Genomic DNA, 15,130 nt, shown 5'->3' on the forward strand with positions numbered 1-15,130 from the left:
GGAGAACTGAGGGTTTCTTTCATCCCTAATTTCATAAAACCAGCTTACAGAAACTAAATTCGTGAGAAGTTCCAGGGATAATTCCTGTGTTTATACCTGAAGGGATGATAAAAACACAGACTGTATGTTACTAGTTAACCTGTGGTGTAACAATCTAAGGGAGTCAACTGGTCTACCTTAAAAAGGTGTTGTGCAGTCTTTTCCTCAGAGCCTGTGATTCAGAGGTGTAGTCATTTCTGCTACATGACATATGCCTTCCTAAAAATCACTGCACTAGGAAAGATTGCACTGTAAAAAGTACTGGGCTTATGGGGAAAATGGGGTTAGGGCTGTCATACTTTAAAAGCTGTAAGCAAGGGGTGCTTGGGTGGCTTGGATGATTAAGTGTCTGACTGATGTTATCAGCTCAGTTCATGTTCTCATGGTAATGAGATCTAGCCCCATGTAGGGTTCTGTGCATAGTTTGGAGCCTTCTTGAAGTTCTTTCTCCACCTCTCTCTGTCCCTCCCTCACTTGCTCTTTCAAAATAAGTAAATAAACCTAAAACAACTGTAAACAATACATTAAAGAAACAGGAATGTAGTACCTCAAGATCATAAAAGCCATATATGAAAAACCCACTGCTAACATCATCCTCAATGGGGAAAAACAGAGCTTTCCCCCTAAGGTCAGGAAAACAAGGATTTCCACTCTCACCACTGTTATTCAACATAGTGTTGGAAGTCCTAACCTCAGTAATCAGACAACACACACAAAAAAGGCATCCAAGTCAGCAAGGAGGAAGTCAAACTTGCACTTTTCAAAGACAACATGATACTCTATGTGGAAAACAAAAGACTCCACCCCAAACTGCTAGAACTGATCCATGAATTCAGCACAGGATTCAGTCACAGGATATAAAATCAGTGTATAGAAGTTGGTTGCATTTCTGTACACCAGTAATGAAGTAGCAGAAAGAGAAATCAAGGAATTGATCCCATTTACAATTGCACCAAAACCCATAATACCTAGGAATGAACCTAATCAGAGAGGTGTAAGATCTGTACACTGAAAACTATAGAAAGTTAATAAAAGAAATTGAAGATTTCCAAAAAAAAAAAAAAAAAAAGGAAAAACATTCCATGCTCCTGGATAGGAAGAACATATATTGTTAAAATGTCAATACTGTCCAAAGCACTCTACATACTCAATGCAATACCTATCAAAATAACACCAGCATTCTTTACAGAGCTAGAAAAAATAATCCTCAAATTTGTATGGAACCATAAAAGATTCCGAATAGCCAAAGCAATCCTGAAAAAGAAAACCAGAGCAGGAGGCATCACAATTCCAGTCTTTAAGCTGTATTACAAAGCTGTAATCATCAAGACAGTATGGTACTGGCATAACAGAAACATAGATCAATTGAACAGAAGAGAGAAGCCATAAATGAACCCACAAAGGTATGGTCAACTTATCTTTGACAAAGCAGCAAAGAGTATCCAATGGAATAAAGACAGTCTCTTCAGCAAGTGGTGCTGGGAAAACTGGACAGCGACATGCAGGAGAATGAACCTGGACCACTTTCTTACACCATGCGCAAAAATAAACTCAAAATGGATGAAAGACCTAAATATTAGAAAGCTATTAAAATCTTAGAAAAGATAGCAGGCAAGAAATTCTTTGACCCTGGCCACAGCAACTTCTTACTAGACATGTCTCCGTAGGCAAAGAAACAGAAGAAAAATGAACTATTGGGACCTCATCAAGATAAAAAGCTTCTTCACGGTGAAGGAAACTATCAGCAAAACTAAAAGACAGCTGATGGAATGGGAGAAGATACCTGCATATAACCTATCAGATAAAGTGTTAGAATCCAAAATCTATAAAGAACTGATTAAATTCAACACCCAAAAATAATTCAGTGAAGAAATTGGTAAAAGACACTTTTCCGAAGAAAACATACAGATGGCTAACAGACACATGAAAAGATGCTCAACATCACTCATCATCAGAGAAATACAAATCAAAACCACAATGAGATACCACCTCACACCTGTCAGAATGGCTAACATTAACGACTCAGGCAACAATAGATGTTGGTGAGGATGCAGAGAAAGAGGATCTCTTTTGCACTGCTGGTGGGAATGCAAACTGGTACAGCCACTCTGGAGAACAGTTGGGGGTTCCTCAAAAAATTAAAAATAGAACTACCCTATGACCCACTAATTGCACTACTAGGTATTTATCCAAGGGTTACAGGTGGGATGTTTCGAAGGAGCATATGCACCCCAGTTTTTATAGCAGCGCTGTTGACAATAGCCTAAGTCCGGAAAGAGCCCAAATGTCCATCGACTGATGAATGGATAAAGAAGATAAAGAAGATTGTGTGTGTGTAATATTTCTCAGTAATCAAAAAGGATGAAATTTTGCCATTTGCAACAACATGGATGGAACCTAGAGTGTATTATGCTAAGTGAAGTAAGTCAGAGAAAGACAACTATCATATGACTTCACTCATATGTGAAATTTAAGATACAAGACAGATGAACATAAAGGAAGGGAAGCAAAAATAATATAAAAACAGACAAACCATAAGAGAGTCTTAAATCCAGAGAACAAACTGAGAGTTACTGGAGGCAAGGTGGGTGGGGGGGGTAGGCTAAATGGGTAAGGGACATTAAGGAGGACGCTCGTTGGGATGAGTACTGGGTGTTATATATGAGTGACGAATCAGTAAATTCTATTCTGGAATTACACTGTATGTTAACCAACTTGGATGCAATTTAAAAAAAAGAGGGAAAAAAAGAAAGAGGCAAACCAAGAAACAGACTCTTAACTAGAGAGAACAAACTGATGGTTATCAGAGGGAAGGTGGGTGGAGTCATGGGTGAGGTAGGTGATGGGGATGAAGGAGTGCACTTAATGTGATGAGCCCTGAGTGTTGCACAGAAATGTTGAATCACTGTATTGTACACCTGAAACTAATATCACACTGTGTGTTAATGAATTTAAATAAAAATTTAAAAAAAAGGAATGTAGGAAAAACAGCATTATTTTATACATTTTAAATGGCTAAATAAATAATATGTAGCTACCACAGTAAATATGACTTTCCCTCGACAAAGACCTGAAGTTTGCTCATGGAAGTAGGTGTTGGAAAGGTTGCAGTTTGTGTGTTACTGTGAAGTGATGGAAGGAGAGTTCTCTGATACCAGGCAGAAAGTTGTACCCCCCTTCCACCCCTGCAGGTGAGTGGGCGTGGCTCCTCATGCGTGCATGAACTGAAGTACTTGGTGGCTGTTTGCATATGAGCATTTTGTGTATTTCTAAATGATTTTTTTAATTAAAAAGGTTTTTTTAAATATTTATTTTTGTGAGAGAATAAGAGTGTAAGCAGGGGAGGGGCAGAGAGAGGGAGACACAGAATCTGAAGTGGGCCCCAGGCTCTGAGCTGTTGGCTCAGAGGCTGGCGAGGGCTTGAACTCACGAGCCAAGTCCTGAGGTCATAACCTGAGCCGAAGTTGGGTGCTTAACTGACTGAGCCATCCAGGCGCCCCTAATTTTTAAAATTTTTATTGGAGAGCATGAGGGGCAGAGAGACAGAATTCCAAGCAGGTTCCACACTCATTGCGGAGCGGACGCGGCTCACTCCTATGATCCTGGGATCATAACCCAAGCTGAAATAGACACTCAACCAACTGAGCCACCCAGGTGCTCCGTGCCTATTTCTAAGCTTTCCAGTTGAGTTGGGTGCGGTTTTTACTTTTACCTGGTGTTTCTTCCTAATGAAATTGCAGATAAGCATAGACAAAATAGGTGGTATCCTTACTTTGCTAGTGTATCAATCACATTGGAACACATTTATGTTTTCAAAACAAACATTGTAACAGGAAGAAGGTACTGGGAAAACATTGAGGTCCGTTTATGGCCTTCATTTTCACGTGTCCATGTGCACATGTTGCTGTCTTTTGCTTAAATTCTTTCCCTGACTGTGGGCCATAACCAGTGATAGATACCTTTATTATTTATATTTCCACATCATAAGGAATGTATGATTGTTACGTGTATGCTTAAAAAGCGTGTGAAACAGCAGCCTCAGTCAGTTAAGCCTTGACGGTTTGAGAGTATTGTAACCATTGGATGAAATTTTAAGTGTTGGGATTTTAATGTGTGTTGAAAGAGAATGCTCTTCTTAAAATACATAATGATCCTTGATTTTCTTTTAAAAGCTAGTGGCTGTATTGAGAGAAGTGAAATACCTTTTGATGTTGAAGAAATCCAACATACCAGATTCAGCTTTAGCCATCTTCAAAAAAAGAAACACTATTTTAAAGGTTAGTGTTTTTAGGGTATTTTTTGAACAGAAATATTTTTTTTACTTGTGTTTTTCTTTTTTTATTTTTTTGAGAGAGGGAGAGTGAACGTGAGCTGGGCAGAGGGGTGGAGGGAGAAAGAGAATCTTAAATAGACTCCACATTCATCATGGGGCCCGATGCAAAGCTTGATCCCATGACCCTGGGATCATGACCTGAGCCAAAATCAGGAGTCAGATGCTCAGCCGACCAAGCCACCTATGCACCACTGAACACAAGAACAAGTGTCTTGATTTGCAATTATTAACATGTAGACCAATAGTACTTTGATGCCTTTAAGATACATAGCTATAACATATTTGGCCCTTTTTGTTTGGGGATTTCCTTTGCTCAGTACATTGGAAATCTTGAACTTCTTGTGCAAGGATATAATCAGCTGAAGCAGACTCTTCTGGAAGTGGAATACCCTCTGGTTGAAGAGGAGCTGAGGGCCGTGGATGAGCAACTACAGGCAGCCGCGACGTCGCTGACGTGGCAGGATGACTGCTGGGGATACATTGAGAGGGTGCACACAGCGACGGCGGAATTGGCACACAGAGTTGAGCGTGCGCGGAGCAATGTTAAAGTGATCCAGCAAACCATGAAGGCGTGGGCCGAGTGTACGCTTCTGCCCAGGAGGGAGCACCGAAGGGAGGCTGTCTTTACCTTGGAGGACAAGAGTGATTTGTTCTCTAAAAAGTACAAGCGAATTCAGGAAGATGGCTGCAAGATACATAACTTGGTGGAGGTAATTGCTTTTAAGGTTTTGAAATAGATTGAAGAGCTTTTCAATTAGCTGAGAAGGCAGCTGACCTACACAACCTTATAATGTAGGATTGTTTTATTAGGGTTGAGAGAGCTTTATGTGTGGTTTTGTTAAGCATTTAAAATGGAGAAGTTTGTCTTGCTCGCCTATTGGAATGTGAGATATTTTCATGAAACGCAAAGGCTAGAGAGGGGATCCTTGTGTTTGTCATAGCTACATGCTCTTCTGGCAGCTGTCCATAGCTAGCATTGTTGGTGGGGTGCCTGTCTGTGTCAGCCGTCTTGTCTGCGTCATCTCCTGCCACCCTCTCAACCTTCTAAGGGTGGTGATAGTAGTCACTCTTTTTTTTTTAACAAGTATTTGAATTTTTAAAACTATTCTAGAGTTGTCAATTTAAGAGAAAATAAAATAAAATAGAACAAGGCAGAAAAATAAAAGTAACCAAACAAAAAGTCCCTTATCTGTTGGATCTTATATTCTACTTGAAAAATAGAGACAATAACAAAAACAGAATAAGTCAATTGGTCATAGGATAAATGGTAAAAAATAGAGCAGGTAGGATACGGAATCATTGGTAGGGGAGGTGTACTTTTTAAAATTCTAGTTAGTTAACATTCAGTCCGATATTGATTACAGAGTAGGATTCAGGGATTCATCACCTATGTTCAACAACCAGTGCTCATTACAACAAGTGCCCTCCTTAATGCCCATCACCCATCTAGTCCGATTTCCACCCTCCTCCCTCCGTCAGCCCTCAGTCTATTCTCTATCATTAAGTCTTTTGTGATTTGTTTCCTTCCCTGGTCTTTCTATTCCCCCCGCTTTCCATATGTTCATCTGTTTTGTTTCTTAAATTTCGCATACGAGTGAAATCATACGGTATTTGTCTTTCTCTGATTTATTTCACTTAGCATGATACATTCTAGTTCCATCCACATCATTGCAAATGGCAAGATTTCATTCTTTTTGATTGCTAACATTCCATTGTATGTGTGTGTGTATGTGTGTGTGTGTTCGTGTGTGTATCACATTTTATTTATCCATCATCAGATGAACATTTGGGCTCTCTCCATAGTTTAGCTTTTGTTGATAATGCTGCTATAAACATTGGAATGCATGTACCCCTTTGAATCTGTATTTTTGTCTCCTTTGGGTAAATACCTAATAGTGCAATTGCTGAATTGTAGGGTAGTTCTAGTTGTAGTTTCTTGAGGAACCTCCACACAGTTTTCCAGAGGGGCTGCATCAGTTTGCATTCCCACCAGCAGTACAAGAGGATTCCCCTTTCCCACATCCTCACCAACACCTGTTGTTTGTTGTGTTGTTAATTTTAGCCATTCTAACGGGTGTGAGGTGGTATCTCATGGTTTTGATTTGTATTTCCCTGATGATGAATGATGTTTAACATCTTTTCATGTGTTGGCTGTCTGGATGTCTTCTTTGGGAAAGTGTCTATTCATGCCTTCTGCCCATTTCTTAACTGGGTTGTTTTTTGGGTGTTCTGTTTGATAAGTTCTATATTTTGGTTATTAACCTTTTAACAGATAGATCATTTGCAAATATCTTCTCCCATTCCATAGGCTGCCTTTTAGTTTTGTTGATTTTTTACTTTACTCTGCAGAAGCTTTTTATCTAGATGAAGTCCCAGTAGTTTATTTTTACTTTTGTTTCCCATTGACAACATGTCTAGTAAGAAGTTGCTGTGGCCAAGGTCAAAGAGGTTGCTGCTTGTGCTCTCCTCTAGGATTTTGATGGTTTTCTGTTGGACATTTAGATCTTTCATCCATTTTGAATTTCTTTTTGTATGTATGGTGTAAGAAAGTGGTCTAGTTTCATTCTTCTGCCTGTAGCCATCCGGTTTTCCCAACACCATTTGTTGACGACTGTCTTTTTTCCACTGACTACCCTTTCCTGCTTTGTTGAAGATGAGTTGACCATATAGTTGGGAGTCCATTTTTGGGTTTTCTATTCTGTTCCATTGATCTATGTGTCTGTTTTTGTGCCCATACTATATAGTACATATATTATAGCTTTGTAATATAGCTTGAAATCCAGGATTGTGATACCTCCAGTTGTGTTTTTCTTTTTTAGGATTGCCTTGGCTATTCAGGGTTTTTTGTGGTTCCATATAAATTTTAGGATTGTTCTAGCTCTGAACAATGTTGGTAATATATTCATAGGGATTGCATTAAATGTGTAGATTGCTCTGGGTAGTATAGACATCTTAACAATGTTTTTTCTTCTAATCCATGAGCATGGAAGGCTTTTTCATTTCTTTGTGTCCTATTCAGGTTTTTTCATAAGCGTTCTATAGTTTTTGGAGTACAGATCTTTTACCTCTTTAGTTAGGTTTATTCCTAGGTATCTTACCGTTTTAGGTGCAATTGCAAATTGGATTGGTTCCTTGATTTCTTTTTCTGCTGCTTTGCTAGCGGTGTATAGAAATGTGACAGATTTCTTCACATTGATTTTATATTGTGTGACTTTGCTAAATTCATGTACTGCTTCTAGCAGTTTTTCAATGGAGGCTTTTGGGTTTTCTACATAGAGTATCATGTCATCTGTGAGTAGTGAAAGTTTGAGTTCTACCTTGCTGATCTGTATGGGGGGGTATTTTATACGAAGTGGTTTGAAACACTTTCTTAATAAGGTAGCAGTTCTGCATTGAACCAGGAGGGAAAGAGAATGAGCCATGTAGATATCAGGAGAAGGATGCTGTCGGTAGCAAAAGTACAGAAGTTTGAGGAAATAACACAGTTGGCCTGTCCCAGGATCAGTTAGAGAGCCAGCATGCCTGAAGCAGAATTCATAAGGGGAATAGTGGTAGCTGATAAAAGCTTAGAAGGGACTAAGGATCCATCATAGGGGATGGACAGGCCATTATGAGAAATTTGGTTTGTACTGGGAGGTGAAATGGCAGCAGAGACTCTCTGTTCCAAGGCTTGACCTGTTGACTGTAAATCAGAGGTTGGAGAGCAAGGAGGTTGTAGGAGGTAGAGAGACCATTAGGAGATTAGTTTAATAATTCAGGCGACAATGGCTTGGGTCAGAACAGGAGTGATAGAAGCAGTCATGCTGGATGTATGTTGAAGGTAGAACCACCAGGATTTGCTGTGGTGAGTCAGGAGAGAGCGATGTCAAGGATGAGTTGAGATTTTTTGGTCTGAGCAACTGGAAAATTGGAGTTTCCCATTAGTGATATGGGGAAGACTGTGAGAGAGTACATTTTGCATGAAGAGAGAGGCTTTGGTTTGGGCCATGTTAGTGAGAGAGGCACGCTCAAGGGGATATTTTGCATAGGCTGGCACTGCAGTTGAGTCTGGACTTTGGGGTTAGAAGTCTAGGCCAGTGACACAGAGCTGAGAGCCGGAAGCATGTATGTCATATGGGAAGCCACAGACTTACCTGGGTTCAGGTAGGGATTAATTGTAGATAGAAGAGAGGCCCGAGGACTGACCTTGAAGTCATCCCTGAGGCCAGGGAGGAGGGCAAGGTCAAACACAGGAAGCAGAGAAGGCCAGTGAAGTAGAGGGAAAATCAAGAGAGATGCTGTCCTGGAAATCCTGTCAAGAAGGGATTTCAAGAAGGAGGAAGCATTTGACTTTGTCCCATCCTGATTTACGACCGGAAAATGAGGGCCGAGACTGGCAGTCAGATTTTGCACCATGGGAGCCATTGGTGACTATGACAGAGCTAACTCAATAGAATGGAAACCAAATTGGAGCGACTGACGAGAATGGGAGAAATGGGACCAGAAATCCGCTAAATTGAGGAGCTCTAGGGGGTGGGAACTGAAAACTGCACAGTGCCTGGGGCGTGTCAGGGATGGGGAGGATTTTATTTTATTTTGTTTTGTTTATTTATTTACTTGTTTTTAAATTAAAATGGTTTTTTAAAAATGTTTATTTTTGAGAGAGATAGAATGTGAATGGGGGAGGGGCAGAGAGAGAGGGAGACACAGAATCTGAAGCAGGCTCCAAGGCTCTGAGCTGTCAGCACAGAGTCCAACATGGGTCTTGAACTACTGAACCATGAGATGGTGACCTGAGTAGAAGTCAGCTGATTAACTGACTAAGCCACCCAGGTGCCCCATTGTTTTGTTTATTTTTTATTAAGAATTTTAAAAGTTTATTTATTTATTTTGAGGGAAGGAGGGAGAGGAGGGAGAGAGAAAATATGTGAGTGGGGGAGGGGCAGAGAGAGAGTGCGTGTGTGAGGGGGGTGCAGAATCCCAAGCAGGCTCCGTGCTGTCACTCAGAGTGTGATCTGGGGCTCAATTTCACGACAATGAGATCATGACCTGAGCTGAAATCAAGAGTCATATGCCTAACCAATTCTGCCATGCAGGTGCCTTGGGAAGATTTTTTTTTTTTAAGTTTATTTATTTTTGAGAGAGACAGAGACAGTGTGAGTGGTGGAGGGGGAGAGAGAGAATCCCAACCAGAGAATCCCACCGACAGTGCAGAGCCTGACATAGGACTCGATCTTGCGAACTGTGAGATCATGACCTGAGCTGAAACTAAGAGTTGGACTCTTAACCAACTGAGCCACCCAGGCACCCCTGGGAGGATTTTATTTTTAATGCTGGTTGATGTTTTGGGGTGATAGAAGTTGATTGGAATGATCTAGGAGAGGAGAAATAATGACTGAGGAAAGTCTTGGAAGGAATGGGATTGCATACATACATGGGGATGTTGGCTGTAGACAGGAACATGGGCAGCTAATCTGTAGTGACTGGAGAGAGGACAGCAAAGTACAGGATTGTGGTGCTCACAGAGGGGCAGCTCTGGTGAGGGGAATGTGGGGAAGTTCATTTTTCATTCTTCATAAGGAAAAAAGAACAGGAACCAAAGAGCAAATGCAGTATTTCCTTCTGAGTGCATTTGTTATATGGAATCTCTATAGATAGACACGGTGCTCAGACCAGAGTCAGGCTGTCCTGTTGAAACAAGACCACAGGGAAGGTAGAGGGCCTGGTGGGTTACTGTGGCAGCAATCTAGGTGACAGATGGTGGTACCTGGACCGGGGAGGTGACTGTGGAGATAATTAGGAGTGGTTGGGTTCTGCATATATTTTAAATTAAGTAAAACAAACAGAATTGGGTGTGGAACATCAAAGAAGGAGGCTATTCTAAGAGTTTGGTGCCTATCAGCTGGAAAGATGAAGTTGCAATCCATTCAGACATTCAGGTGGGAAAGGCTGTGTGAGCAAGAGGACAGCTGAGAAGAAAAGATCTCAGTCTTAGACATTTAAAAAAAAATGTTTCTTTATTTTAGAGAGAGAGAAAGAGAGAGAGAGACAGACAGACAGTGTGAGCAGGGAAGAGGCAGAGAGAGAGGGAGACACAGGGTCCGAAGCAGGCTCCAGGCTCTGAGCTGTCAGCACAGAGCCCAACACGGGGCTCAAACTCACAAACAGGTGACATCATGACCTGAGCTGAAGTTGACAAACAGACTGAGCCACCCAGGTGCCCCTAATGTGAGGCGTCTGTCAGATGAGGAGGAGTTGTGGCAGCAGTTGGATTTACTAGTTCTGGAGTTTGGGAAAGGGCTGTAAACTGAAAGTGCCCGTGAAAAAGAAGCCATGAAAGTGGCCATGACATTTAAGCTCATGAGATCCCCAAGAGCTGTGTAGCTAGAGAACAGAAGTAAGTCAAGGGCAGGTCTGTGGGGAAACAGGGAGGAGGAAGAAGAACCTTAGGAAACAGGGAGGAGGAAGAAGAACGAGCCCAAGGTGCAGAAAAGGAACATGACACAGTAGGAGGAAAACCAGAAGAGGCTGGCGAATGAAGATGAAGACACAGAGTGAAGAAGGGGTGTGAAGGAGAACACACCTGCTCACCAAAATGTGACGTGTGGCGCACTGGATATGCTGTGTTGAGCGTAGTGTAGCAAAAAAAGAAAAACATTAATACGGGTTTCAAAGTTTCTTTTGGCTTCCTAGTTTGTCTGAAGTTTCTAAGTTTTAATTTTCCTTACTGATAACAGCTTGCTCGGACAGACTTTGTCGCGGCTTTCTTTCTTTGATTGCTGCCTGTATGAGCATTCTAGGGCTGTGGTAACAGAGTACCACAAATGGGGGGCTTGTAGTGTCAGAAATGTATTCTCTCACAGTCTGAAGGTAGAAGTGTGAAAGCAAGGTGTGGGCAGGGCTGTGACGTGTTTGGAAAAGACCTGCCCTCGGGAGTCCAGAGGTCCTGTTTCTAGTTCTAGCTTAGTTGCTAACTTCGTACCCCTGTGACACTTGGTATGTCTTAGGTCTTTGTTTTTATATCTTTAAAATGAAGAGACTTAACAAGATGGTCTTTAAGGTTTTTTGTGTTTTCGGCTCTAAGATCTATATTTCTTCTTTCTAGTGCACACAAAGGAGCCGAGACTGCTATGTACAATTACCCAGGATGTCTACTGCACAACTCCAGGGTAGTGGGTCACGTATACTACAGATATATACGGATATGAATAGTCCACCTGGATGGGCAAGATAGCATTTCTCAAAGGAGAGGCCCTTAAATTTAAGGGCAAGAAATCCCTCAAAGAACTTTCTAATCTTGGCCCATTTTTATCACCTCTTTATTTCTGGTTCTTGCAAGTAACACACACCTTTGAATCCTGGATCATATATCCACAGTAGCAAAAGATCAAAAAAAAAGCAAAGAGTATAGTCTGCCTTGTAACCAGCTCTTATTCCAGGGTCTCCTTTTGTCTGTGCTCTCGTTTCTGAGTTGGGCCTCTGCTCTCTGGACTGTAATGCCTATGTAACCTTTGCCACTCAGAAAGGTGTGTCTGGAATCAGCCGTGCTGCCCACCTGATCTTTTCAAATCTGTGTCCCTAGGTCTGTCACACTGTATGCCCCACCTCTAGCAGTCTTGATGCATATCTGTGTCCGACCCTGTCATGCCCTACTGCCTATTCATCACTCACACTCGGGAGATGTTGAAGTAGAAGAACTTAATATTGTTGAAGCACAAAGAGAGTTTCGACTTCACAAGCCTGTTTTCCCCAAGCTGGGTTACTATTCCGTAGGCGACTTACAGGTGCTTTGCACAAAGTGTTCTTTGTGTTTTGGTTAAACCAACATAAGTGAACGTATAATAGTGGAACAGCAAATCTCCAAGAAGGGCCTGCAGGACAGAGCACTTTGCTGACTTAGTGACCTTGGATGTTCCAGAACAGTGTTCTCTGAAGGGCCAGTTTGGGAAATCTACACCTTGGGCCCTGGAAGACCATGTCCTAGGCCCCTTGGAGTTAGGGACAGAGCAAGAACTGGAGCCTGTGTCCAGGACATACAGAATGTGTTCGGAACTCAAGAATTTCTTGTTCGTATTTGAAGATGCAATTTTCATAATTATTTTTCCTTTAAAGAATGACTTTTGAATGTATTTTATAACTGATACAAATGTCACAACAACCTGCTTCGATCTTTACTATTTAGCTTAAGGTTCTACAACCTAGCATTTAAATGTTCCTGACTTGTGCAGGAGCAAAATATTTTTTTAACAAAATATTTAAGCGTAAAGCTTTCATTTTTGTACTCACTGTTGTTTATACTCCTCTGTTAATATTTACGTTTGTAGGAAAACAGGAAGCTCTTCAGAGCAAATCCTTCTCTGGATACGTGGAAGATTTATGTAGAATTCATTGATGACATTGTGGTGGAAGGCTTTTTTCAAGCTATCATGCACGACTTAGATTTCTTTCTGATGAATATGGAGAAACAACTGAAACCTGTGCCGTTTTTTCAAGCACAGATGATCCTCACGCCCCCTGAGATTCTGTTTAAACCTTCTTTAGAACGAGAGGCTGGGGATGGCTTCTATGATCTGGTGGAGGGAGTGCTATGCAGTAGTTTCAGAATGTCTGCCCAGATGAAGCGGGTGGCAGCACATCTGGAAATCGCCAATTATCAGGTATTTTCTTTGTAAATGGGTATTTATGTTTTAATGATTCAAACATAAATTGAGGTAATGGGGAACACTAGGAAATGAGACGCTGGGAAACGACAACACAGTTTTTGATTGATTGTACCAACTGCTCTCCCATTGAAGAATTTCAGTGAGTAAGTTCTTTTGCATATAGTTGATGAGCGAGGTTGCTTTTAATAAATGTTTGGCTTTCCTCTCATTTAGAATGACATGGAGAATATGTTAGGCCTGGCAGAAGTCAGGCAGGAGATAATGAACAGAGTGGCAGGTGTCATCAACAAAGTCTTGGACTTTAGAAATACTCTGGACACATACGCTTACCTCTGGGTTGATGACCGATCTGAGTTCATGAGGCATTTTCTCCTGTATGGCCACAGTATGTCATCTGAGGAGACAGATGCTCATGCAAACGAAGAAGTCCCCGAACAACCACCGACTCTCCAACAGTTCAGAGAACAGGCAAGGAAAACCATTAGTGTTTAAGGTACTTCTTTGCTTTTGACTGAACAGTTACAGTCATTTTTTTTCTAATTATAGATTGACATTTATGAAGCTTTGTATGTTCAGATGAGCAAGTTTGATGACTTCAGAGTGTTTGATAGCTGGTTCAAGGTGGACATGAAGCCCTTCAAAGTGAGCTTGCTGAACATTATTAAGAAATGGAGCTGGATGTTTCAGGAGCATCTTTTGAGATTTGTCGTAGACAGGTAGCCTTCTTTGCTTTGGTATTTGGAATTACAACTCTGAACAGTGACTGCTTTCTAATATTGAGATCAAAAAAATTTTTTTTTAATTTTTTTTTCAACATTTATTTATTTTTGGGACAGAGAGAGACAGAGCATGAACGGGGGAAGGGCAGAGAGAGAGGGAGACACAGAATCGGAAACAGGCTCCAGGCTCTGAGCCATCAGCCCAGAGCCCGAGGCGGGGCTCGAACTCACAGACCGTAAGATCGTGACCTGGCTGAAGTCGGACGCTTAACCAACTGCGCCACCCAGGCGCCCCGAGATCAAAATTTTAAGAACATTAAAACTGCCGGTTTCTTAACAGAGATAACAAGTGATGTTTAAATAGCTAAATAGTGACCATAAGATTCTATCAGAAGTCTTCTAAAGGTTTTAATGAGCTTAATTTGGGTTTGCATGTCTTTGTGTGTGTGTGTGTGTGTGTGTGTGTGTGTGTGTGTGTGTGTGCATGTATATTTCTGTGTATTTAATAGTCTGAACGAGCTACAAGACTTTATAAAGGACACAGATGCTGGACTTCAGAGAGATTTAAGTGAGGGTGATCACGATGGTTTGGTTGATATCATGGGGCATCTTCTGGCGGTAAGAAGCCGACAGAGAACTACTGATGAACTCTTCGAACCACTAAAACAAACCATCGCACTCTTGGAAACCTATGGCCAGAAGATGCCTGAGCAAGTCTATATTCAGCTGGAGGTAAGTGTACTGGTAAAATAACCACAATTAACTTAAGTTCAGCACCTACTTTAGCCAAGCTCTTTACATCCCCTCTCTTATGCCATCCTTTAACAACGTACACTGTAGACCCCTGCTTATATTTTACAGGTTAGGGATCTGAAACTTAAAGAGTTAATAAATTTTTCAAAGTCACACAAATCCTAAAACCAGCCAGCACAAATCTAGGAGTGTTTCATGCCAAAATACTCCATCTCAACTGCTGTCCTTCACTGCCTTCTTATTGGACGGTGTTTAGGTAACAGCCTCAGAGTTGCTCTTTGGAGTTCCACTTTACCTTGACTTTAAGACCTGAAATATATTCCAGTTCTCTTTCATTGAAAGCTGTCTGTCCGTTGAGAGGAGTCCTAGTCTTTGGAAGCATATTATGGACGCTTTAATAAAGAATAAAGCACAAGGGGCACCTGGCTGGCTTAGTCAGTTAAGCGTCGCACTCTTGATTTCGGCTCAGGCTATGACCTCACAGCTTGGAGCCTGCTGATCTCTCAGAGAGATTTTTTCTGTCCCTCTGTCTCTGCCCCACCCCCAGTCTTGCTCTCTGTCTCTCAAAATAAATAAACTTAACAAAGAATAAAGCCCAATTTGGTTGGAGAAATCACTGTTTTCTGAATAGGAGTTGCATGTTG

General features: G+C 41.4%; 1 protein-coding gene across 1 annotated transcript in view; it reads left to right on the forward strand.

Moving 5' to 3' along the window:
- DNAH11 (dynein axonemal heavy chain 11) overlaps positions 1–15,130 on the forward strand; it is a 352,005-nt gene that overhangs the window by 65,151 nt on the left and 271,724 nt on the right. Inside the window, 6 exon segments of the mRNA XM_043589069.1 lie at positions 4,212–4,316; positions 4,690–5,082; positions 12,676–13,008; positions 13,228–13,482; positions 13,561–13,730; positions 14,243–14,465. Of these exon segments, the coding sequence (XP_043445004.1) occupies positions 4,212–4,316; positions 4,690–5,082; positions 12,676–13,008; positions 13,228–13,482; positions 13,561–13,730; positions 14,243–14,465 (1,479 nt within the window).

The sequence above is a fragment of the Prionailurus bengalensis genome, chromosome A2 (assembly GCF_016509475.1).
Source record: "Prionailurus bengalensis isolate Pbe53 chromosome A2, Fcat_Pben_1.1_paternal_pri, whole genome shotgun sequence".
NCBI lineage: Eukaryota > Metazoa > Chordata > Mammalia > Carnivora > Felidae > Prionailurus > Prionailurus bengalensis.